The following is a 26,815-nucleotide window of genomic DNA, read 5'->3' on the forward strand; positions in this document are numbered from 1 at the left end:
ATCTACATCTACATCCATACTCTGCAAGCCACCTGACGGTGTGTGGCGGAGGGTACCCTGAGTACCTCTATCGGTTCTCCCTTCTATTCCAGTCTCGTATTGTACGTGGAAAGAAGGATTGTCGGTATGGTTCTGTGTGGGCTCTAATCTCTCTGATTTTATCCTCACGGTCTCTTCGCGAGATATACGTAGGAGGGAGCAATATACTGCTTGACTCTTCGGTGAAGGTATGTTCTCGAAACTTTAACAAAAGCCCGTACCGAGCTACTGAGCGTCTCTCCTGCAGAGTCTTCCACTGGAGTTTATCTATCATCTCCTTAACGCTTTCGCAATTACTAAATGATCCTGTAACGAAGCGCGCTGCTCTCCGTTGGATCTTCTCTATCTCTTCTATCAACCCTATCTGGTGCGGATTCCACACTGCTGAGCAGTATTCAAGCAGTGGGCGAACAAGCGTACTGTAACCTACTTCCTTTGTTGTCGGATTGCATTTCCTTAGGATTCTTCCAATGAATCTCAGTCTGGCATCTGCTTTACCGACGATCAACTTTATATGATCATTCCACCTTCCTGACAGTCGAGCATTAATCGCTTTGCAGAACAATGAAGTTATTTTTGTCGGTTTGCTAAAGAGATTTGGATTTCATTAATCTTTTCTGCTTTATTAGAAACGAAGTGTTTAATTTCACACTATTGGCTAGTTTCAACTGTTTTCTGCATTTCAAGTGCACGTATGGCATTTTGCCATAATAAAGAATCAAACATGAGATAATACAGTACTGGTACTCCAAGAAAATTTACATACGAGTCTTGGACACATGAATGTGCATTTTAAGCCGAATTATGCATTTTAGTATGGTTCACGAAATTATGATACTCGTTAAGTATCCTCTGATGTCTTGTTTGTTTTATGACATAATGTAAGATCTTTTAATGTTTTACACATGCTAACATATGGGCTTCCTGCGTCATCGTAGCTGCGTAAGTGCGGTGATGCCTGTTATCTGGAGCTCTCTTCCAAGTGCTGAAACGAAACTATTTCTATCAGGTCGCAGGAAAATATTGCGAATGGTGTTTTGAAAAGCATTACATTCAAACCAAATTTCCTTTAACGCAAGATGAACTCCGTGCCAGAATGTACGATGAATTTTTTAAATCACAAAGCGTTTGACTCTCATTTAAAAATCAACTCTTTGAGGACGACCATTAAGAAGAATTTCGAGCCCAGAAGATCAGACATTTACGTCGTTATTAAAAATTTTACTGGCACATTTGTGTTATGTATCTTAAAGTGTAACACACGCAAAAAAGATTAACATTATATGTGAAAGTTTAGGTTCTCTTCCAGCTTATTAATCTTAGAGACCAATATTATATGTGAATGCTATGTATATTAATTTCAACAATTAACTTTTCTTATATGTGTGTTCGCATTACTTAAGAGTGATCTTGCTATTGGCTGACTACATTACGTGTCCTGTTGTCATCAGCTGGCAATATCACGTGACATAAGCTATGACTGGCTTACAAAAGTACATCGAAATCTCGATTTCAATGCTTAGGAAAGTGGCATGTTGTATTTGGTTGAATTCAAATTTATACCTTCGTAATACAAAAATATGCAGCGTACGTGTTGCTGCCGATCATAGTTTTTTCAAAACATGTTCGCCCCCACCCCAAGTTTAATTTTCTAAAGTGCCGGGAAATTCTACGTCGGTATATAAAACCGTAAACGTTCAAACATTTGATGAGTTTTACAGTGCCGAGGAAGAGTATACTGTCACTTAACATGGGAAAAGTGTATTTTCACCCGGGATAAAGTGTATTTTTAAGCGGGAAATCCGGGAAAAATCTGGGAATTTTTTTTTCCTTGTCCACATATACACCCTGTTAGATTTCTTTTTGCTTATCTTACAAAAATTGTATTGTTCCATGTCATTTTACTGTTAAACTGTTTAATTTACATTCTAAATATTCTATATTTTTAAAGCAATGTTTTGAGACAGTGTTTTTCTTCTCCCACTTGATACGAACAGTACACAATAAAAATTGCTTGCTGAAATGTATAAATCTCCACTTGCAAATTGTTTAGCTCTACTGTGCATTGTGACACTTGTCGAACAATCCACCTTCACTACTGCTTGTGAACTATAACTTGGCATTTGGCAAGCAGCGGTTATGAGGAACAGGGAGAGCAGGTAGGGAGTGCTGAGGGGAAGGTGGAATGCAGCAGGAAACCAGGAAACTCCACCTCCATGTACTGTGAGTATGTAGTGCAGGCAACGGAAACTTATTTTTTGGCTGTCCACAAGCTCCATATAATCTGCTTCCTTTTCTGAACTGGAGTGAAGGGATAATTCTGCAATGTGACAGCAACTGCACCATCACTCATTTTTGGAAAGAAAAAAAAATGCAATGGAAATAGGCCAACAAAACACACACAATGACATTACAACTCAGCAACAAAGTCGATGGCAGTGCAATATGACATGAAAAAATAATGGGAGGAGGGGTTGTTAGTTCTATAATGTTATAAATCCATATAGTGGCATACTTCAGCTGTGGCTTGCAGTTGGCATGTTTCACTATGTTTGATCCGTCATTCATCTCTCTATTATTTTTGATTATGCACGGTCATCTTTACGAATTGTTCTGGTGGTTCAGCTAATCTGTTCCATCGTCATGTATGAACTTTCCGTTCTGAACTGCAATTGTTTGCAGGGTGATGTTGAAATATGAGTATATGACATGTACTTTGAGCTACAAAATAAGCTTCAAACTCTTAAGTTTCACTTACCTATATTTTAAATTCTTCCTGTCTCGCAATGTCAGATCCCCTCAATTATAACTTGACATAGTCAAAACTTTCAACTCAGTATTATAGGCCCTACATCAAAGTTCCATCTTTTTAAATCAAAAAGTGATTCGTTTGTTTTGGGTCCCTGTGGACATAGTCGGTGGCCCTCTTGCTCAGAGCTGTCCATGACACTGTCTACACAAGAGTGTCATACCATATCTATGATGTGCAGCAAGTGACTGGTACTCATTCCCTGATGACTCACTGCTGCTCTCATTGTTACTGCACACGCCAAAGCACCCAGCATCTGCTCCTTTATTTTACACTACTTAACATATATCGGCTACCATGATCATCTTTAGCTGGTAATAATATTAAAACTCAAACAAAATGTTTAATAAAATACCCTGTTACACTACAGTAGTTGAAAATGGCTAATGGTATGCTGTGCATTTGGCAACAAACACCTGCAGATCCCTACAGCATGAAGTCTCCTAACTGTTTCTGACTGCTACCAATCAGAACTATGGAATCTGCATGCCTCGTTATAGTTCAACATGGTGGTGATTTTAGTCACCTTATTTTACCTGAACCAGGTCGCCAAAATACACCAACACTTTGTGCAGTCAGCTGTGCTGCCAGTAAATGTTATTAGAGATTTCCAAGAATATTAGCACTATAGCATGAGGAGACAGGCTTAGATAGGATTCCCAGCCATCCTGAGGACAACATTCCATGTATTTTGTTTTGCAAGAAGCCTGGAGTCGAAGTTGATAATATTTGTGCCAATTTTCTTAGAAAACACCTGGCCCTCCCTAAACACATCTACTCTTTGGTGTCATGCCTTGGAGAGATTTCCCAAAAAATTAAAGATAACGGGTATTTTTGTCCTTCCCTTTCTCTTCATACACATAATCTTGGAACAAAATTTCAAGTTTGTTATTCTCTACAAATTTTATTGTCATATTGCATTTATTGTAAAATAAATAAATTTCACTTTAAGACAATATTATGACTTTAATTCTTGGAATAAGATCATTATTTTCATAAGCACAAACATATGACTCATAAAGATATTATAAAATCGCTTCAAAATGTTTTCTATCGCATTTTATTATCAGTGCAATGAAAATCATTGCTCAATTTGTGGATCTTCCTACTGCTCAATGCTCTTTTTTATCTACATCTTTTCTCATTAGTCATGTGTCATAGTCAAGTATATTATCTTTACTGGGCTCACCCATCATGTCTGGAATGTCTGAGATGTGGGTTAGGAAACGTGCAACATCATTCAGGTCCTTTACAAAATGACCTTAATAAATATCAAAGGAAAATTGGGAACGTTGTAAAAATTATTATGGAGATAAACTTTCTGTAGATCATAGTTGGAGCTGTTAGGTTGGTGTGTACGTTCGTAGTGTTTTCGTTTTGCATATGGATATTCTGGTTGCTGTGTGTGTGTTTATCAATTGTAATTTTTATTTGTACTTCACTGTTGCTATTGCCATTTTGTCTCTCTGAGATAGTGAGTGGAACTGTGGACACTAGAAAATGGAGTGCCAGGTGGAGAAATTGGAACATTTCACAGATTTTGTTCTGTTTAAGTTCAATAGAAGGGTGACAACAGCAGAGGCAGCCAGAAGCATTTGTGCCATGTATGAGAATAATGCCATTGGACAGAGCACAGCGAGAAAATAGTTCTCTCATTTTAAGGTGGATCATTTCAACATTAGTGACTCCACATTCACGAAGACCTTCAGGGTTTGAAGAAGATCATTTAAAGCCATTAATCTACAATGATCCAAGTCAGTGTACTTGAGAACTGTCAAATGGGATGAAGTGTGAACATTTGCATGCAGTGGTGGAGATTCAAAAATCAGGTGTATTGGTACCACATGTTATAAGGCAAAATCACAAAAATCACTGGCTGGCTATATGTGTTTCTCTGCTTGATCATCCTTAGTTGGTTCATGAACAATACCTATCATTCCTATCCCCCATCATTACTAGTTACTAGAAATGATGTCATTATGCTAACATAAGGCAAAGAAAGGAATGGTTGAGCTCAAATGAAGCAGCAATTTCCCATACAAAGACCTGCCCATGTTCACAATAGATTATGTTATGCATCTGGTGGAACGCTGTGGTGTGGTGCACTCAGATTTGCTTCCCCTAGGTGTATCCATCACTGCTGACATTCGTCAGCAACTGAGACATATTGCAGACACACGCGAAGAACAGTGAGCAAGAAGACTGCATGAAATGACACTTCTCCACAATAACAGCCACCCGCACTCTGCTAGACTGACAAAAAATACTATACAGGAGAAGGGTTTGAAATTCATTCCCCACCCACCTGATCTTGTGCTCTCAGATTTTCATTTTTTTTTCCAGTCTCTATCAAACAACCTTCAAACTTCCTTTCTGGATGAAAATGCACTCCACACCTGGCTCAATGAGGTCTTTGCCTCAAAACCTCATGATTTCTACAGTTGTGGAATCGAATAGTTGCCCCAGAATTGTGCAGACTGTTGTAAAGAGTGAAGGAGAATATATTATTGATGATTTAAGTATCTGTTATGCATTGTGTTTATTGAAATTATGGTAAAACCCAATGAACTTGCATGCCAGCCCAATAATATTGAACACAGTATAAGATGACACAGTTCACATTATTTTTGTTTTCATGTTTTCTTAGTTGTAGATCGATCTACAACAGCTTGTGACGTTCACCTGCTTAAATTCTTCTTTGATAGTCCATTGGTGTTGACATACTGCATTGTTATACTGGCTGTAAAATGGGAGGTGGAAGTTCAGCACTGACTACCATAAATGATGTATGCGACAGTTGCACAGTTATGTTTCTAGTTCTTTACTTTTACTGTTCACAACCCCACACGCCCCCCCCCCCCCCCACCCGCCCCCCACCCCCCACCCCCGACCACCACCAACCGCAATATTACACAGTTATACGGCCAATTCACCATTGGTAAATGTTAAGCCTCATTAATGCATTGCAGGCAAAAATCAGCATACTGCTGCTGTTGAATATCTATGAGGAGTAACAACCTAACCACATAGTTCACAGTTCTTGTAGAATAATACAGTACGTGTGACACTATTTCTCAAATAAATTGAACAGACACTGTCATTGTTTTAACACATGGCGTATTTCCAGTAAATTAATGCATTGTTGTTACTCTAACTGATACGGATTTCCCATCTGAAAATCGGCTGTGGACTGACTGTATCGGGACCAAAAGTTTGGCCTTTATATATCCTCACAATAATAGGCGCTGAAACTATACATTGTTCAACGTTTTAATTTACAGAAATTACAATTAAAACGTAACTCCTTCAATTAACTGAATACATCAAAGAATTCCTTCTTTTTAACAGTTTCTTCTACTACAAGGACTAAGCAGAATTATTTGTTTAAATAATGAAATTAACAGATATAGTTAAGCAAACAATACTTTTGACAAACCTGGTAATTAGTTTGGAATTAATTAAGGGCTGGCTTTGCTAATATGTTTTCGAATGGAGCCAGTCGTAATAGTTCTTCTTGATAATGTTTATAATTATTACAGAATTTATATTTGTTTATAAGTTAACAGTAGAATTTAATTCATGAAACAATTACTGATTTCACACTATAACAAAGGATATTAACTAAGAATAGTCCAAATAAATTAGGAAATTGAATACATACACAAAACTAAGCACAAAATTAGACCTGGTGCTATATTTATTAAGACTGAGGGCCAACCTTTATATAAATGCAGGTTATACCCATGTATGTATATGTTAATTAGGCAAAAGTGAAAATAAAATGGATTTAAGAAGGCAAATGGCAACAAGAGAAGAAGTAAAGAGATCCCAGCTTGCTTCGTCACACACTATGGCTCTTTGTTTTGTTGTAACAGTTTTTATTGTGAACAGTTGGATGTTTATTCTTTCAGTTGTAGTCAAACAGAAACTGTCTTTCTGCAGGGGAGTTTTCGTTGCTGAGTGATGGTTCCAGTACGAATACCTCTGCTGCCAATACCCCTGACTTGGATTCAGGAGATACGCTGGATGAATCTACAGACTCTGGAGTCGCAAGTTTGGGATCTGGTATGGATACACAATACTTTTGGTTCCTTCACCATCACTCCAATGCTACGAATTATTTTACTGCTCTGAGAATTGAATTGATGGTTCATTTTATGTAATTTTAAACCTGCAAGTAATGAGAAATACTGTCATAAACTGATCACATAACATATTGCGCCTACGATGTATCTGTTACCGTATGTGGGCTGACATCTGAGTGAGAAGGAAATGAAGAAATAACCATTATTAACTAAAAAAGTAACTTTGGTATGAAATAACAACAAAGCAATAAGCAAAATACAGCCAGATGTGTGAAAGTGAATTTGTGTATCAGTGTCAGCTTCTGCATGATAATCAGTACCCTGTTGCTATGCCCTGGGCATTCTAAAATATTAGCACTTTCCTCGGCGTGTTGTCCTCAAGAAGATTGAGACAATAGTCACAACCCTGTCCCACTCAAAGAAAGCCCTCCTGAGATCACCTGTTTGTGAGAAGGGCCCTTGCGATGATGTGCTCAAGTGATCGATTGGGTCTGTGTAAGCAGATACTGCTCACAGAGGGGAGATGGTTGTTGTTGTTGCGGTCTTCAGTCCTGAGACTGGTTTGATGCAGCTCTCCATGCTACTCTATCCTGTGCAAGCTTCTTCATCTCCCAGTACCTACTGCAACCTACATCCTTCTGAATCTGCTTAGTGTATTCATCTCTTGGTCTCCCTCTACGATTTTTACCCTCCACGCTGCCCTCCAATACCAAATTGGTGATCCCTTGATGCCTCAGAACATGTCCTACCAACCGATACCTTCTTCTGGTCAAGTTGTGCCACAAACTTCTCTTCTCCCCAATCCTATACAATACTTCCTCATTAGTTAAGTGATCTACCCATCTAATCTTCAGCATTCTTCTGTAACACCACATTTTGAAAGCTTCTATTCTCTTCTTGTCCAAACTATTTATCGTCCATGTTTCACTTTCATACTTGGCTACACTCAATACAAATACTTTCAGACATGACTTCCTGACACTTAAATCTATACTCGATGTTAACAAATTTCTCTTCTTCAGAAACGCTTTCCTTGCCATTACCAGTCTACATTTTATATCCTCTCTACTTCGACCAACATCAGTTATTTTACTTCCAAACTAGTAAAACTCCTTTACTACTTTAAGTGTCTCATTTCCTAATCTAATTCCCTCAGCATCACCCGATTTAATTTGACTACATTCCATTATCCTCGTTTTGCTTTTGTCGATGTTCATCTTATATCTTCCTTTCAAGACACTGTCCATTCCATTCAACTGCTCTTCCAAGTCCTTTGCTGTCTCTGACAGAATAACAATGTCATCGGCAAACCTCAAAGTTTTTATTTCTTCTCCATGGATTTTAATACCTACTTCGAATTTTTCTTTTGTTTCCTATACTGCTTGCTCAATATACAGACTGAATAACATCGGGGAGAGGCTACAACCTGTCTTACTCCCTTCCCAACAACTGCTTCCCTTTCTTGTCCCTTGACTATTATAACTGCCATCTGGTTTCTGTACAAACTGTAAATAGCCTTTCGCTCCCTGTATTTTACCCCTGCCACCTTTAGAATTTGAAATTGTTAGGTAATTTTCACATCTGTCAACACCTGCTTTCTTTGGAATTGGAATTATTATATTCTTCTTGAAGTCTTAGGGTATTTCGCCTGTTTCATACATCTTGCTCACCGGATGGTACAGTTTTGTCAGTACTGGCTCTCCCGAGGCCGTCAGTAGTTCCAATGGAATGTTGCCTACTCCGGGGGCCTTGTTTCGACTCAGGTCTTTCAGTGCTCTGTCAAACTCTTCACGCAATATCATATCTCCCATTTCATCTTCATCTACATCCTCTTCCATTTCCATAATATTGTCCTAAAGTGCATCGCCGTTGTATAGACCCTCTATATACTCCTTCCACCTTTCTCCTTTCCCTTCTTTGCTTAGAACTGGGTTTCCATCTGAGCTCTTGATGTTCATGCAAGTGTTCTCTTATCTCCAAAGGTCTCTTTAATTTTCCTGCAGGCAGTATCTATCTTACCCCTAGTGAGATAAGCCTCTACATCCTTACATTTGTCATCTAGCCATCCCTGCTTAGCCATTTTGCAGTTCCTGTCAATCTCATTTTTGAGACGTTTGTATTCCTTTTTGTCTGCTTCATTTTCTGCATTTTTATATTTTCTCCTTTCATCAATTAAATTCAATATTTCTTCTGTTACCCAAGGATTTCTACTAGCCCTCATCTTTTTACCTACTTGATCCTCTGCTGCCTTCACTACTTCATCCCTCAAAGTTACCCATTCTTCTTCTATTGTATTTCTTTCTCCCATTCCTGTCAGCTGTTTCCCTGTACAACCTCTGGTTCTTTCAGTTTATCCAGGTCCCATCTCCTTAATATCCCACATTTTTGCAGTTTCTTCAGTTTTAATCTACAGGTCATAACCAATAGATTGTGGTCAGAGTCCACATCTGCCCCTGGAAATGTCTTACAATTTAAAGCCTGATTCCTAAATCTCTGTCTTACCATTATGTAATCTACCTGATAACTTTTAGTATCTCCAGGGTTCTTCCATGTATACAACCTTCTTTCATGATTCTTAAACCAAGTGTTAGCTATGATTAAGTTATGCTCTGTGCAAAACTACCAGGTGGCTTCCTCTTTCATTTCTTAACACCAATCCATATTCACCTACTATGTTTCCTTCTCTCCCTTTTCCTACTCTCGAATTCCAGTCACCCATGACTATTAAATTTTCGTCACCCTTCACTACGTGAATAATTTCTTTTATCTCATCATACATTTCTTCAATTTCATCATCATCTGTAGAGCTAGTTGGCATATAAACTTGTACTACTGTAGTAGGTGTGGGCTTTGTGTCTATCTTGGCCACAATAATGTGTTCACTATGCTGTTTGTAGTAGCTTACCCGCACTCCTATTTTTGTATTCATTATTAAACCAACTCCTGCATTACCCCTATTTGATTTTGTGTTTATAACCCTGTAGTCACCTGACCAGAAGTCTTGTTCCTCCTGTCACCGAACTTCACTAATTCCCACTATATCTAACTTTAACCTATCCATTTCCCTTTTTAAATTTTCTAACCTACCTGCCTGATTAAGGGATCTGACATTCCGGTCTGTAGAACGCCAGTTTTCTTTCTCCTGATAATGACATCCTCTTGAGTAGTCCCCGCCCGGAGATCCAAATGGGGGACTGTTTTACTTCCGGAATATTTTACCCAAGAGGACGCCATCAATATTTAATCATACAGTAAAGCTGCATGTCCTCGGGAAAAATTACGGCCGTAGTTTCCCCTTGCTTTCAGCCATTCGCAGTACAAGCACAGCAAAGCCATTTTGGTTATTGTTACAAGGCCAGATCAGTCAATCATCCAGACTGTTGCCCCTGCAACTACTGAAAAGGCTGCTGCCCCTCTTCAGGAACCACACATTTGTCTGGCCTCTCAACAGATACCCCTCCGTTGTGGTTGCACCTACGGTACGGCTATCTGTATCGCTGAGGCACGCAAGCCTCCCCACCAACGGCAAGGTCCATGGTTCATGGGGGAAGGGGGAGATGGTAGCAGTGCGAATCAAATCTGAGCGAACAATTTGCAAATCAGTACACTGGGCCATGGCGCCATTATGTGAACTGCTCCTCAAAAATCCCTCATACGGTGTGCTTGCACAATATAGTGTACACACTTTCAAAGAAAAATACTGACTTGGTGCTGTGAGCCACATAGCACTCATAGCGCCCAAAGGAATGACATATGCAATCAGAACATGCACACTCAAACACAGATAGCTGTTTCCCTTCTCTGATTTGATCGTAGCTTGACTGACAGTCATTTCAGCAATCAACATTGGTTTCATTTCACCAATCAACATTGGTTTCTTGATAATGCAGAGAGAATGCAACAGAACATGTTTTTGTCCATTTTATTTGCTGACCAGCACACATTTCAAGAGAAATGGTGTAATTTTAGTGCTAAATCTGGCTCGCATTTGAAGAGAAATGGAATAATTTTGATGAGATAATTTCTTTGCGTGTTTTGGGGTACTCACATTGTTTATCTCATAAATTTTGGGCGTATCATAATATTTGAGGGTTGTAGCATCGCGTTTTAATACCTGAATAGTGTAAAATCGCGTAGTCTCCTTCTGCTGCTGAGCAGTGTGTTAGCAGTGCGCAAGTAGCACCATTTACTAGGCAATCTTGTATTTTAATAACCATTTAAATTTTGTGTCGAATTGTTTGTGCTCTCTGTAGATTAGTTCAGATGTTCTCTGCATAACAATATTTAGCATGGATAGGGACTGCGACTGCTGTGTTCGGATGCGGGCTGAGTTGACATCCCTTCGCTCCCAGCTTCAGGCAGTGTTGGCTTCGGTCACACAGCTTGAGGCTGTTGCCAATGGGCATCACTGTGGGAGTCTGGATGGGAGTTTCTCGGGGACGGCCAGCTCATCCCATGCATCCCCCGTTCGGACTACGGATGTGGCTGCCCAGGATACTGCCCACATTGAGGCTGACCCCTCACCCGTGGTTGAGTGGGAGGTCATTTCAAGATGTAGCAGGGGGCAAAAGGCATGCCGGAGGGCTGAAAAAGAAGGCCTCTCCAGTTTGTCTGACGAACCAGTTTCAGGCTCTGTCTCCGGCTGATACTGATCTTCGGCCGGACATGGCTGCTTGTCCTGTTCCAGAGGTTGCCCCTCAGTCTGCAAGATCCGGTTGGACACAGAGGGTAGGCTTACTGGTAGTTGGGAGCTCCCACGTCAGGTGCGTGATGGGGCCCCTTAGGGATATAGCAGCAAGAGAGAGGAAGAAAACCAATGTGCACTCCGTGTGCATACCAGGGGGAGTCATTCCAGATGTGGAAAGGGTCCTTCTGGATGCCATGAAGGGTACACGGTGCACCCATCCATCCTCAGGTGGTCACTCATATTGGCACCAATGTGTGTCGCTATGGATCGCAGGAAATCCTCTCTGGCTTCCAGCGGCTATCTGATCTGGTGAAGACTGCCAGTCTCGCTAGCAGGACGAAAGCAGAGCTCACCATCTGCAGCATTGTTGACAGGACTGACTGCGGACCTTTGGTACAGAGCCGAGTGGAGGGTCTGAATAACAGGCTGAGACGGTTCTGCGGCCGTGTGGGCTGCAGATTCCTCGACTTGTGCCATAGGATGGTGGGGTTTCGGGTTCCGCTGACTAGGTCAGGAGTCCACTACACACAACAGGCAGCTACACGGGTAGCAGGGGTTGTGTGGTGTGGACTGGGCAGTTTTTTTAGGTTAGATAGCCTCGGGCAAGTACAGAAAGGGCAACAGCCTTAAAGGGTGTGGGGCAAAGTCAGGACATGCAGGGACCAAGCAGCAATAGGTGACCAATTCTCAATGACACTGTTGTTTCTTTGCCACCATCAGACTGTCTGATATGCCTCTGCTGTTACATTCATTGCCTCTCTGTTGGACTGTATTGATGAGCTTGTGCAAGGCATCTCAGTTGTGATCCTCCACATCACTTGAACTTCTGTTCCCCTTTCTACATGCCACCAACCCCCTTTTCTATATCATATCACTGGAATTTCTGTTCCCCTTTCTAAATGCCCCCCACCCCAGTTAACATTTTCAAAAGCTTTCTTTTAAGTTTACATATGCTCATTTGCGTTCCTTTAACCTACCTTCTGTGGTAAGTCATAAGGTCAGTATTGCCGTGCATGTTCCTACATTTCTCTGAAATCAAGACTTACCTTCCCAAGATCGTCTTCTACCAGTTTTTCCATTCTTCTGTAAATAATTTGTGTTATTTTGCAACCAGGACTTGTTAAACTGATAGTTCAGTAATTTTCACACCTATCAGCAACAGCTTTCTTTGGCAATGGAACTATTATGTTCTTGAAGTCTGAAGGTATTTCACCTGTCTCATACATCTTGCACACCAGATGGAAAAGTTTAGTCATGGCTGACTCTCCCAAAGCTGTCAGTAGTTCTGACGAATGTCATCTACTGTAGAGGCGTTGATCATCTATACATATTCATTTATTATAGCAATATTGGAAAACCTGGTGCTGCAAATCTGTCAAGTAAGTGATTAAGTGTCCAAAGCAGTTACAGTTTTGCATGTGGGTTTATATGAGTTCTGTTGTTGGTAAGAAATGTGCAGAATATACCATGACCACAGCTGTCTGTGAAATGCTTAGAGTTATTTCCTCCTCATCGAGATAGCATACATGGCAAAAAGTTTCCTCTGGTGGACTCGACCAGCTGTCAGGTTTTCAGTTTCCTCCCAGTTTGTGGTCATGTTTGCAAAAGTTCGTTACCAGTCTATCCATCCCTTGGTTTCTACAACATTGTTGAATTGGGGATTGTTCCATCTTTTGTGCATAGAACATGACACACAAGCTTACATCATCTTTCAGAAATGATTTTATAGGTGCTATGTAGACCACTTCTTCTCAGTGTTTCATCATCTGAAATATGGTCACGGTAGTTGATCTTCGGAATCATCCTGGAGCATCGTTAGTGAAAAACTTTGAACTCACATGCTGATTTTGTATTTTCCCAGTCTCACATCCCTTGACAGATTGATAGAGCAATACAGCCGAAGTGTTGTGGACATATTTATAGAGTCTAATTGTTGTATGGATCACATTTGTTAGAAGATAGCAAAAGCTTTCCCAATTCTGCAGATGGTGTCTGCATCTGTGTCCCCATTATTATAGACAAGGCTGCTGACGTGTGGACATTGGTCAGCATCTTGTAGTATCTTCTGTCTCACTATAATATGGGTAGATACATTTCCACTTTTTATGCACATTGTTTTGTTTTACCACTATTTATTTTTTGCCTTACAGAATTCCTTCCAGCTTTGTAGTCATTAGTTGTAAACTTTGTGGTTTTCCTGCCGGAAGAACCATCACCAAAATCCAGATATGAAATCCTAGATTGTTGATTCAAACATATGTCCATGGTGGAGTCTGTGGTTTTTCTCTTTATGAAATCTATGACTAATATGAGAAAAAATAGTGACAAAAAGCATTTTGGTCTGACACTGGTAGTAATATTAAAGAAAGGAGTGTTCCCACCATCTGTTCTTATGCAGCAGCTCAGATTCAGGTACATGTTTCTGACAACATAAATGACATGGTCAGGAATTCCATCGATTTACAATATTCCACATGATTCTCAATGTATATTGTCAAATGCTTTTTGAAATCAATGAATTTTGGATGCAGAAACAATTGAATTGTTCAACTATGTTTTAACAGAACAAATATTTGTTCTTAACAGGATCGCCCACTTCAAAAGCCAGCATGTCCTTCTCGTAGTTGAAAAAGTGCTGCTTCCTGCAGCCTTTTTTGGAAGAAGAAAGCAAAAGATTTTGTGTCGCACTGGGAGAAAATTGATGCCTGTTCACTTTGTACATTTGGTAGAATTTCTTTTCTTTTACTACCTTAACAAGGTTGCCACGCATCCATTTGATAAGGTGGTGGTATTTAATAAGGTGGTGAATTAAGTCCTGACCTCCATAGTTCAGAATTTTGGCTGAGGTTTCATCCAAACCAGTGTCCTTGTACTTTTTAAGCGTTGTGATTACTGCACACACTTATACTTCTGTGATATCACCTGTGTTTATTGTTAGGTCTTTTATTTATGGAACATTTTCGAGGTTGTAAGCAAAAAGTGGGTTGGACTGTTTTAAGGTTTCTTTGAAGTACTTAACCCTTAACGCACTGAACAGCCTGTTCTTTTTTGATCAGACGTTTGCCATTTCAGTTCTTTATGGGACGTTACCAGGAAAAAGAAAACTGGCGTTCTACGGATCGGAACTTGGAATGTCAGATCCCTTAACCAGGCAGGTAGATTAGAAAATTTAAAAAGGGAAATGGATAGGTTAAAGTTAGATATAGTGGGAATTAGTGAAATTCGATGCCAGAAGGAATAAGACGTTTGGTCAGGTGAAAACAAGGTTATAATCACAAAATCAAATAGGGGTAATGCAGGAGTAGGTTTAATAATGAATAAAAAAATAGGACTGCGGATAAGCTACTACAAACAGCATAGTAAACGCATTATTGTGGCCAAGATAGACACGAAGCCCACGCCTACTACAGTAGTACAAGTTTATATGCCAACTAGCTCTGCAGATGATGAACAAATTGAAGAAATGTATGATGAGATAAAAGAAATTATTCAGATAGTGAAGGGAGACGAAAATTTAATAGTCATGGGTGACTGGAATTCGAGAGTAGGAAAAAAGGAGAGAAGGAAACATAGTAGGTGAATATGGATTGGGGGGAAGAAATGGAAGAGGAAGCCACCTGGTAGAGTTTTGCACAGAGCATAACTTAATCTTAGAAAACACTTGGTTCAAGAATCATGAAGGAAGGTTGTATACATGGAAGAATCCTGGTGATACTAGAAGGTATCAGATAGATTATATAATGGTAAGACAGAGATTTAGGAACCAGGTTTTAAATTGTAAGACATTTGCAGGGGCAGATGTGGACTCTGTCACAATCTATTGGTTATGAAATGTAGATTAAAAATGAAGAAACTGCAAAAAGGTGGGTAATTTAAGGAGATGGGACCTGGATAAACTGACTAAACCAGAGGTTGTACAGAGTTTCAGGGAGAGCATAAGGGAACAAACGGCAGGAATGGGGGAAAGAAACACAATAGAAGAAGAATGGGTAGCTTTGAGGGATGAAGTAGTGAAGGCAGCAGAGGATCAAGTAAGTAAAAAAAACGAAGTCTAGTAGAAATCCTTAGGTAACAGAAGAAATATCGAATTTAATTGATGAAAGTAGAAAATATAAAAATGCAGTACATGAAGCAGGCAGAAAAGAAGACAAACGTCTCAAAAATGAGATTGACAGGAAGTGCAAAATGGCTCAGCAGGGATGGCTAGATGATAAATGTCAGTATGTAGAGGCTTATCTCACTAGGGGTAAGACAGATACTGCCTACAGGAAAATTAAAGAGACTTTTGGAAAAAAGAGAACCACTTGTATGAATATCAAGAGCTCAGATGGAAACCCAGTTCTAAGCAAAGAATGGAAAGCAGAAAGGTTGAAGGAGTATATAGAGGGTCTATAGAAGGGCATACTTGAGGACAATATTATGGAAATGGAAGAGGATGTATATGAAGATGAAATGGGAAATACGATACTGCGTGAAGAGTTTGACAGACCACTGAAAGACCTAAGTCAAAACAAGGCCCCGGGAGTAGACAACATTTCATTGGAACTATTGATAGCCTTGGGAGAGCCAGTCATGACAAAACTCTACCATCTGGTGAGCAAGATGTATGAAACAGGTGAAATACCCTCATACTTCAAGAAGAATATAATAATTCCAATCCCAAAGAAAGCCGGTGTTGACAGATGTGAAAATTACTGAACTATCAGTTTAATAATTCACAGCTGCAAAATACTAATGCCAATTCTTTACAGACGAATGGAAAAAACTGGTGGAAGCTGGCCTTGGGGAAGTTAAGTTTGGATTCTGTAGAAATATTGGAGCACATGAAGCAATACTGACCCTACGACTTATCTTAGAAGAAAGATTAAGGAAAGGCAAACCTATGTTTCTTGCATTTGTAGACTTAGAGAAAACTTTTGACAATGTTGACTGGTATACTCTCTTTCAAATTCTAAAGGTGGCAGGGGTAAAATACAGGGAGCCAAAGGCTATTTACAATTTGTACAGAAACCAGATGGCAGTTACAAGATTCGAGGGGGCATGAAAAGGAAGCAGTGGTTGGGAAGGGAGTGAGGCAGGGTTGTAGCCTCTCCCCAATGTTATTCAATCTGTATATTGAGCAAGCAGTAAAGGAAACAAAAGAAAAATTTGGAGTAGGTATTAAAATCCATGGAGAAGAAATAAAAACTTTGAGGTTCGCCGATGACATCGTAATTCTATCAGAGACAGCAAAGGACTTGGAAGAGCAGTTGAACGGAATAGACAGTGTCTTGAAAGGAGGGTATAAGATGAATATCAACAAAACCAAAACGAGGATAATGGAATGTAGTACAATTAAGTCGGGTGATGCTGATGGAATTAGATTAGGAAATCAGTAGTAAAGGAGTTTTGCTATTTGGGGAGCAAAATAACTGATGATGGACGAAATAGAGAAGATATAAAATGTAGACTGGCAATGGCAACGAAAGTGTTTCTGAAGAGAAATTTGTTAACATCGAGTATAGATTTAAGTGTCAGGAAGTCGTTTCTGAAAGTATTTGTATGGAGTGTAGCCATGTATGGAAGTGAAACATGGACGATAAATAGTTTGGACAAGAAGAGAATAGAAGCTTTCGAAACGTGATGCTACAGAAGGATGCTGAAGATTAGATGGGTAGATCACATAACCAATGAGGAAGTATTGAATAGAATTGGGGAGAAGAGGAGTATGTGGCACAACTTGACAAAAAGAAGGGACCTGTTAGTGGGACATGTTCTGAGGCATCAAGGGATCACAAATTTAGCAATGGAAGGCAGCGTGGAGGGTTAAAAATCATAGAGGGAGACCAAGAGATGAATACACTAAGCAGATTCAGAAGGATGTGGGTTGCAGTAAGTACTGGGAGGTGAAGAAGCTTGCACAGGATAGGGTAGCATGGAGGGCTGCATCAAACCAGTCTCAGGACTGAAGACCACTACAACAACAACAACAACAACAACAACATGGGACTATTTGAAAGACTATGTTCTCCAGTAAGCTCACAAATTATACGAAATAATGTTGTGGTGTCATTTCAAGAGCTAACATTTTGCATATGTTTTCATCTAGCTATTTGAAGCTCTTTACCATACTTCTTTCATCTACCAGATACCAAGTTTGGTCTTGAATCTGTCAGTGTTTCTATGTTCCTCAGTGTCATCCAATTGTCTGTTCAGCACATGTGCACACAGAATCCGTTAAATTAAACAGTTGCATTTTGACACTATCAGGTAGATATTAAAGTACCTGGAATCCATTTTCAAGGCTTATTATGAGTGAATTTCCTCTTTTTTTTTTTAACTGTGCCACATAAAGTGTTCGTTTAGGTTATTGGCATTGCCGCAGTTTGAAATTTACTGTCATGTCTGCTTGGACTGAAAAGTGGTCCAATGCGACATTTGCAGTCACCATAGGTACATGTGTCTTGCAAACATTGCTTCCATCAACTATTTATGCATTGGAATGAAATTCTGGGATCCTTATTATGAGAGTGTTCATAATGAGATTTTCACTCGGCAGCGGAGTGTGCACTGATATGAAACTTCCCATCAGATTAAAACTGTGTGCCGAACTGAGATTCAAATTCAGGACCTGTTCATGTTCAGTGTGTGCACTGAAAGTCAGTAGAAACAGAATGCTTTGGTCAGAATGTCTGTTTGCACTACTGCTGATACAGTTTCACAGTGTACTGCAGTAGCCAGATCTTGCTCTCTAAGATTTATTATTAACTCCCTGAAATATTCGTTTATGAAGGTTTGCACTGACTTCAATACATATTGTGCATTAGCTCAGTTGGACAAAAATTTGTAAGATTTTTTTTAATAAGCTATGCTAGTATTTATGAAACTGAATAATTTGCAATATTGGTCACTTTTCAGTTTATTTACATAGATTACAGGTTATGGATTTACAACCACCAGCAGATTGTAAGCTACTCTGTATTATTCTCTATTGTGGAGTGGGCTCACAAACATTATTTGTAAGGATGGAGGTGAACCATTGCAGTACAACGACTGCATTTATTCATCCATTCCACACAACATTACATAGTAACAGTTGTTACAACTGGTATAACCAAGTGCCAGTGCTACACAAATAAAACTTGAATATGTTAAGCAACTCATGTGCGCAACCAGTTTGTGTGTCTGCACACCATTTCCACTCTTGCGTGCTACTGCATCATGCTGTTGCAGTCACAAATCCAGTCCATTGTTGTGACAAACAAAGAAAGCAACTCTCTCCCACATTCACACTACAGAAGACAGTTGCACGTACATACACACAGGATGGTGCAAAACTTGAACATCTGATCTACATGTATGAGGTGTGATAAAAACACACTTTTGCCAATCTTGTAAGCACTTCTAGAACTTTTTTTTTTTTTTTTTTTTTTTTTTTTTTTTTTTTTTTTTTTTTTTCATTGTGGTGTTCAGCTTCTTCAGTAATTCTGTCTTTATCTCATCAGTGCAAAACGATGTCAGTCCATGGTTCTTTTCAGCCTCAGTAATGGAAAGAAATCACAGGGGACAATGTCCAGTGAATACCATGGCTGAGACAACGTGACAGTTTCGTTTTTTTTTTTTTCCCCAAAAAAGTGATGAATAAGCATTGAGATGTGAGCGAGAACGTTATGGTGATTTAATATTGGTGAGTGGTTTTGCTACAATTCTATCTTTTTCTTTGGATTGCTTCACACAAATGGTGCATAACTTCCAAGAAGTATTCCTTATTGACCTTACAACCATAAGGAAGGAACTCATGGTGCACTGTCGCATTGTAATTGAAGAAAACAGTGAGAAGAACCTTAACATGTGATTGAACTTCTTGAATTTTTTCAGTCTTGGCTCTTCAGGCAGTTTCCATTGGGACAATTGGGACTTGGTTTCAATATCACACACACACACACACACACACACTCTCTCTGCTTGATGTGAGCCAAAGGATGTGCTGACATCATCAGCAACCTCTCTGACAGTGATTCGGCAATTTTCCAGGACAAGTTTTGTTACTTCTTCCACATTGTCATCAGATATTGGTGCGTGTGCTGTCCATTTTCTAAGACAACTTCTCGACCCTCTTGGAAACATTTATACCAGTTGTAAAAATTTGTCCTGGTCATAATAGATTTGGCAAAAGCCACAGTCAACATTTTGAATGCAGTGCTGCACTTTATTTTATATTTCAAGCAAAATTAAATGCAAATTCTTTACTCCATCCTTTTTAAAAGTAAAAATTGGTTGAGCACTCGAAAACAAGTTTAACCTTTTCGAATGTCAGCAATAAACTAAATATTCGAGACAGTGGAAAATGCAAACATACATCTGTACTAAAACAAAAAAGGATTTTGAAAATCAGTTGTATAAAGCCTATGAAATTAAAAAAAATTGTTACTTTTGGATCAAACCTCATATATATTTCATACAAGAAAGAGGACACAGAATCATTAAATGAAGTGTACTGATAGTTAAGACTATATGAGGACCCCAGACATCAAGGGGTCTCGGTGACAAAATCATAGTTTTGAGAAAACGTAAGTCAAAGTTTAATGGTTTTCATAGGAGGGGACATGAGATTTTCACCATTTCGAACATTTCAGATGAATGCTCAGGTCCTTAGCCTTTTATTACCAATGTCAGTAAGTTAGTAGAACATCTGGTTTATGGCTGATAGGTACAAGGAATGGACAATATGCACTTAGACCCCTTTACCTCTCACTTACAATAGAGTAAAATGATAATGCTCAGAGAGCGTACTGAACACAACAGGCATTTATTGCTGTAACAGGATATAATATTGTGTTAATTGTGTACTGATTGATTTACAAAATACAAATATTTGGGTTTAACACTTATAAACATGTATCACAATCATCATCTGTGTCATAGATGTTGTTATCCAAGTCCGTAGTGACATCATCCGCATGAGCAAATGGTTCACCAGTCTGTGTTTCATGGGATAAATATTTATAAAATTGGTGGTTTATTGGTGGCACAAATTGCAGAAGTGCCATCAGATCTTCATATTTTATGTATTTTAGCTTTGGCTTCACAGCAATGGATTGAAGTCTGGGAAGTTGTTTAGGCATTTTTACTGTTCGCTGCTTGTTCATTGGCAGTTTCTGGTAAGCAGAATACCCTCAGCAGATGTTTTCCTATGAAAAAGGGTATTTGGGTTTGCCTTTTCAAAATGAAGTACCTGCATTCTACGTATCTCTGGCACGGTGCTGTTAAAGTACTGGTTTAGAGTGCTGCAGATCAACGAAGTCTTCATCCGTCATGTTAGTAACAACAAATTTTCGACTTGCTGCAGCAGCCAGATTCATCCAGTCTTCTGGTATATAAATGTGACGTTGGTTCCCCTTTCTTTTAAGGTCAGTGATCCCGAAGTCCTGGTCACATTCATTGTATGAGTGTCCAGAAACGAGGAAATACTGATCAACAGTTTCAATTTGGGTGTTCTAACAATATAGCACCAAAATTTTACTATTAGGTGGCTCTTGTTCTGGCCTCCACAGTTGTCACTGAAGGCTAAGATGTGCTTGACAGTGTGAGGAAGACTCTGGATATACTTCAACAGGCAAAATGCTGTCTCCTGGCAACACCTACTTGCCTGTCCTTCATGCCACATAAACATACGGGCAGTACTAATGGTTAAGTTGTGTATATTGAGGTTGTATGTCCACAACTGTCATATTGTAAGCTTTTGAGTTCATTGCATGTGATGCCGGAATCATCTTTTGAAGATCAAAGCATATTGCAACATGGTTGTTGTCCTTTAATTCCTTGCATTTCCTTTTGGCTTCTTTTCCTACTTCTGCCTTCCAGAGACGACATTATGTTTCAACTTCAGCTGCCTTTTTTCATCATGCGTACCATGTACAATTCTCATTTGCAAACTGTCGCAAGTTACACAGGTATTGATACGAGGCCTCTGAAAGCTTAGGTTAAATTCTCTCCTGAATATATGTCTGTACAAAATTTCACTTTCAGGTTTCACTTTTTTGTCTTCCTGGCAAAATGTTTCATATATTTTATACATCATTGTCACTCTTAAGTGTGAATGTAAGTACTTTTGGTTTGGAGCTTTTGCTCTACTATAATGACTTGTGTACATTGGGAATCTTCTTATATGCTCCTTGATTATTGCAGTTCTGTTGACTGGAATTTTATTTAGGGCTCCTTCCTCCCCTGTTTGTCACTGGCAAAATGCCAGGTGGATTTGATTTTTTGTTAATGATAATGTTTCTTATCTTTTTGTTAAATATGTCAAGAGGTTTTTTTCAAAAATAGGTTTTCCGCACTCTAAAACTGCCCAGTTTATAAATACATGAAAAATCTTTGTGTGTAACAGCTGCGATTTTCTTCCTCAACACAGGCTGTATGTCTACGGCACCATTCAAGAATGATGTCTGAAGTTCCCAGCTACCTAGTTTCCAATAATCTCTAAATATTACTTCCCTATGATTTTTGGGAATATTTTCATTACATTTGTACGTACACAGGTGATTGTATTCCCGTATCTTTTTAGCCCCATGCAGCGTTATATTACAGTCAACATAAGCCTGTCCTGTGTTCCTCAATATCTTCCTCTTCTGAGATTTCCAGGTGTGCTCCCTTTGTACCCTTTTTCTCCCAGGCTGAGGTTCAGGGGGAATAGCATCAGCAAGCAAGTCCTCAATTTGACCAGGTCTTCGTTCTGCTTCTTCTTCTTCTTCTTCTTCTTCTTCTTCTTCTTCTGTGTCATCTAAAAATGATGTATACTAAATCATGGTTTTTGTAATGGTGGCTAACAACATTGTGGTGTCTTAAATTGTATTAAAATTTAAACACAATAATAAACACATTAGATATCTAGCTTCAGATGTATACAACTCACAGATGTAACATAACTGAAGAAGCTCCACTGGTATCATCATCATCATCACAAGGATTCCAATCACTGCCTGTATCAGAATCATAACCATCTTCAAACAGTGGTGCGTCACTGCTACTACTATTATAACTGTCACTGTCATTATTGGTATCGCCATTACTTTTTCTATTATCAGCCTTGGGCATAGCATCTGGAAATAACTACTTCTTAAAAAAAAATTCACACTCAATTTCATTGTTTGTTGCTACACTGACGAGAGGCCTAAAGTTTCCATACGTCAACCAGTAAATAAATAAATTGTTTCCCAGATGTAAATACGTAAGCAACTAGAAAAAAAAATAGTATTGTAACAAAATGTACCAATCATTTGTAGCTTAGGTTGAATGTTTTTCTCAGCCCCATTCATTGTATACAAACGATGCATTTACAATTCCTTTGTATGAAACACCCAAATGTGACTAAAGACGCCACCAAAGATTCACTTGTCAGCCAGTGTTGTACAGAAGATAATGTGGTGACATGCTTTGTCACTAGCACTGATGTCTGCTTCCACGAACGGAATCTATTGCACTGTTTAGTGGTAAAGAGGTCCTAGTGATATTCGACCTCTACTGAGCCACTGTTTAACTACAACACACCAAGTAGTCAAGAGGCTTCATGCTAGTTGGCACGTACTGTCGAGAAAATCACTAGGATTCACTTTACCAAACAGATTAGTATTATCATGTTCCTGTAATTAACACATTTTTGTCAAAAATGTTCTTAGATCCCTTGACCTCTGGGGTCCTCATATGTCATGTATGTTGCTGCTCTTATAAAACTGTGAATTCTTCATTTTATTTAGATATCCACGTACCTGGTTAAGTAATTGAAGGTGTTGCGAAAAAACAGAGAAGGATATGAAACCCACTTGCCGTACATCCAAATTGACAACCTTAACCATATAAGTAAGGTTGAGAAGCCACATCTTTGAATATTGGTTTCCCTTGTGTTTTTACTGTTGGTTTGTGATGTTGCAAGTAAAATTTCCACAGTGCCGCATGAAATGTAATGGTTCTGTAAAATCATGTATTTTAGAAGAGTTTTATTTTTTCAGGAGGAGGTTGCAGTGCTGGAACCACAGTGCCTGAGAAACGATCAGTGAGGGAGCTAGCTGCCAGCTTAGATAAACAAGGTTCGGGTGGCAGGACTGGCTCCTCACACAGTACAGAATCAGGTAAGGCAAGGTAGTGTGAAAACTGCATTCAGCAATTCCATTCAGTTGAAGACCTCTTCACTCAGCTGAGATTAACAGGCAATTCATTCTATAATATATATGAATACTCTACTGGATGAAGTTGAAGTTGCTTTATTACCTTCAGTATTCTTAAAAAGAGTGCTGTTACTATTAGTAGCGAATTGGTCTACTGCTGCTGCTGCTGCTACTACCACCACCACCTCCACCACCACCACCTCCACCACACCACACCACACCGCACCACCTTTTTTCAAAGGATGGGGCCCCTCCACGCCCACACCAACGTGGTGACCAAACGAAAAGTTCTACTGTCACCTCTGTAAACATGTTACTTTTTGAATCAGGCGTCACAAGATGTGGGCTGTGATGTTATCCATGCGTCTGGGTAAGTTTACTCATTAACATGGTCCATCAGGAGATAGAAGTGGTCGAAAACTATTGAAGGTTAGCAGTTGTAAGGGCAGAGGAAAAAAAAATGCCAAGGCCAGCGCCAAGGGAAAAAACCTCTGTGACAGTAGGACGGGTACTAAGGGCAGTAGTGGCTTGCTAGCTGCGACAGAGCATGCAAGGTGAGGTGAGGTTAGCATGAGGTGTCGTGCATCGTTACCTATGTGCTGCATGTGCGTTAGCTGGGTCAGTCCGGGAGCTGCGGCTGGGCTCGCTTGTAGTCTCCTGGGCCGGCCGCAGTGGCTTCCTCCCTGTAACATAAGAGTTCGGCGCGGCAACACATGCGTTGCTGTTAGGCCCTCTGCTGGGCCTTGTCGCTTACTCAACGCTTCCTTGGGCCGCTGAGAGCTCGTGAAGAGGTTTCTGTGCTATGTGCGCCGCGGAGAGCAAATTGTTGTGCTTTGTTCTCACAATGCGTGCAGATTGTCGTGTTCCACGCCTCGCAGCATGGGAAAGAAGGGTGTGCAGAGGAAACCTGCTGATACGAAGGGTTGTTCGGTTGTGCAACTCACCGAGTCCGCCGACCATGCAAGGAACTCCCAAGAAGACGAGTCGCAGCCTGTCCCCCCTTTGTACGTCAAGTGCAAAGGCAGGTGGACAGCACTGTTCAACACCATTACGAATTGCGCTCGGAATGAAGTGGTCTACGAGTCTGTCGATACAGACTCGCTGATCTGCGTTCGAGCTGCAAACGTGCAGTGGCCAACCACATAGTCTACGTACCGCCGGCGCATGAGAAGGCACCTTCTGTAGGAAAGACGAAGACGACCGAGGCACTCCTCAGGGGGCTACCTTGGTGCTGTGATGAGGCAGCGGTCCGGGAAGGGCTGCTGCGAGCCGAGTTTGGTAATGCAACCGCAAGGCTGCACAACTGGACCAACAGGCGGGAGCGATATCTTCGACTTGCGGAAGCTGCTGGGCTTCCCGGTTACGACAGAGGCTCTCCTGATCGCGATGGACCCTCAGCCCCAGTGCTTCAGGTGCCAGGGCGAGGGCCATGTTGCGAAGTATTGCCGCAACGCAGCGCGGTGCGTCAAGTGCTCAGGCGAGCACAACAGCCGCACCTGAAACCGTGGCAGCAACGTTCTGCCGACCTGTGTCTGGTGTGGCGGCCCGCATGTCAGCAGTTGGCGCGGTTGTGCAGCTTTCTCAAGCTGCAACTGTGCCTGGGGTGGCGAGGCGGCCGCGGCCGCACCGACGCAGCAGCAGAAGCGAAGACGACGTCGGATATGGCGTAGGGCGCAGAACAGCCTCGTGCAGCTGAGGGACGGCGCAGTAGCAGCTCCACCTGCCAGGGGCAGAGACAACTGCTCGGAAACGGGCAGCCAGGACACAGCTCGCACTCACGAGAAGAAATGTGACCTTGAACTCGGCACCATCGTGAAGGAGGCCACTGCAGCCCTCAAAGCCGTCATAGCGGCAGAGAGGGCTGCCTTCGCAGCCGCCATGGCTGCAGAGAAGGAAGAGGCCTTGAGGCAACTGCGAACAGTTTTCGCCCAAGGCCTCAGCGCAGTAGTACCTGCGAACACTCCTGCGACCTCACAGAAGGACGTTCGCGCGTCTATCCCAGCGGTTGCCCCAGCATCACCGCAGGTGATAGGCGCAAAGAAGTAAACCGCCATCCCAGCGGAACCGGTGGCAATGCCGACCGCTGCAGGAGCGGGCCCCGCAAGGGATCGAGAAGCCAAAAAGGCAGCCTTTATCGCACAAGTGCGAGCAAACGGTAATACTTCCTCCGACGCTGAATTGGTGCAGCTCTCTGAACAAACGGAGCTCATAGATGCTACATTACAGTAAGGCTGCGACGTGCAGTAGAGGAGGACGCTGAATGGTGGCTGATCGCTGCCATCCTGCACCAGCCTGATTTCACCAAGTCACTGACAACAAGGCGCAGCAGAGAACGGAAAAAGAAAAGTCTAGGCAGACTATTAATATCACCACCACCACCACCACCACAAATGGGAATATTAATATTAGTAAATTGTATGCCTGCTGTGGTGGCTTTTTGCCGTACTACAAATCCAAAGGCTCAGGATTTAATCAAAAGTCAGTGATAGAAAGAGTCCTGTCATTTACCACTTCTTTCATCTTTGCAAAGAGTTTTTTTAATGTGAAAAATGTCAAGTTGGACTGTGGTTTGAAGTCTGTGGTAGGTCCTTGTAATTGGCTGTGAGAGTCAATTTGTTGGTATGAGACAGGCAGGAGCATATCACCTACAATAAGACTGTACCTAGTAAAGCACTTTGGTCTTCAGACGTACCTTGTGATGGTGGTGATTATTCCATTTTCTCATAGAGGTACTGAACTATGTTCTAAAATGGAAAATTATACACTCAGTTCAGTAATAAATGTAAAAAAATTGGTGAGGAATCAACGATCGATATTTAATAATTGAAATGTAGCTACTTCATGCATGTTGAAGTGTACTGAATAATACTGGTATTGAACTGAGTATTCGTGGAAGAAGAACATTGATTATACTGTTTGTTGGTGTCTTTCAAAGTTCTGAAAATAGTATTATGATAATTTAGATTTACGAGATATACCATAACTTTCCTTTAAAGTAATGATTTGTAGGTGTAATTCAACCTAAAGGGAGTATTCCAACATTTTAAGCATA

The 26,815-nt window shown here is 40.5% G+C and overlaps 1 protein-coding gene across 8 annotated transcripts in view; it reads left to right on the top strand.

The window, feature by feature from the left end:
* LOC126356058 (F-actin-uncapping protein LRRC16A) overlaps positions 1 to 26,815 on the top strand; it is a 488,103-nt gene that overhangs the window by 441,803 nt on the left and 19,485 nt on the right. For 6 of the 8 annotated variants that reach the window (XM_050006755.1, XM_050006753.1, XM_050006754.1 and 3 more), the window contains 2 exons: positions 6,791 to 6,913; positions 23,608 to 23,727. In XM_050006755.1, coding sequence (XP_049862712.1) covers positions 6,791 to 6,913; positions 23,608 to 23,727 — 243 coding nt within the window. Of the gene's footprint in view, positions 1 to 6,790; positions 6,914 to 23,607; positions 23,728 to 26,815 lie in introns of those variants that run through there. The other 2 variants (XM_050006760.1, XM_050006759.1) reach the window with 2 other exon arrangements.

This window comes from Schistocerca gregaria, chromosome 3, assembly GCF_023897955.1.
Source record: "Schistocerca gregaria isolate iqSchGreg1 chromosome 3, iqSchGreg1.2, whole genome shotgun sequence".
Taxonomy (NCBI): Eukaryota; Metazoa; Arthropoda; class Insecta; order Orthoptera; family Acrididae; genus Schistocerca; species Schistocerca gregaria.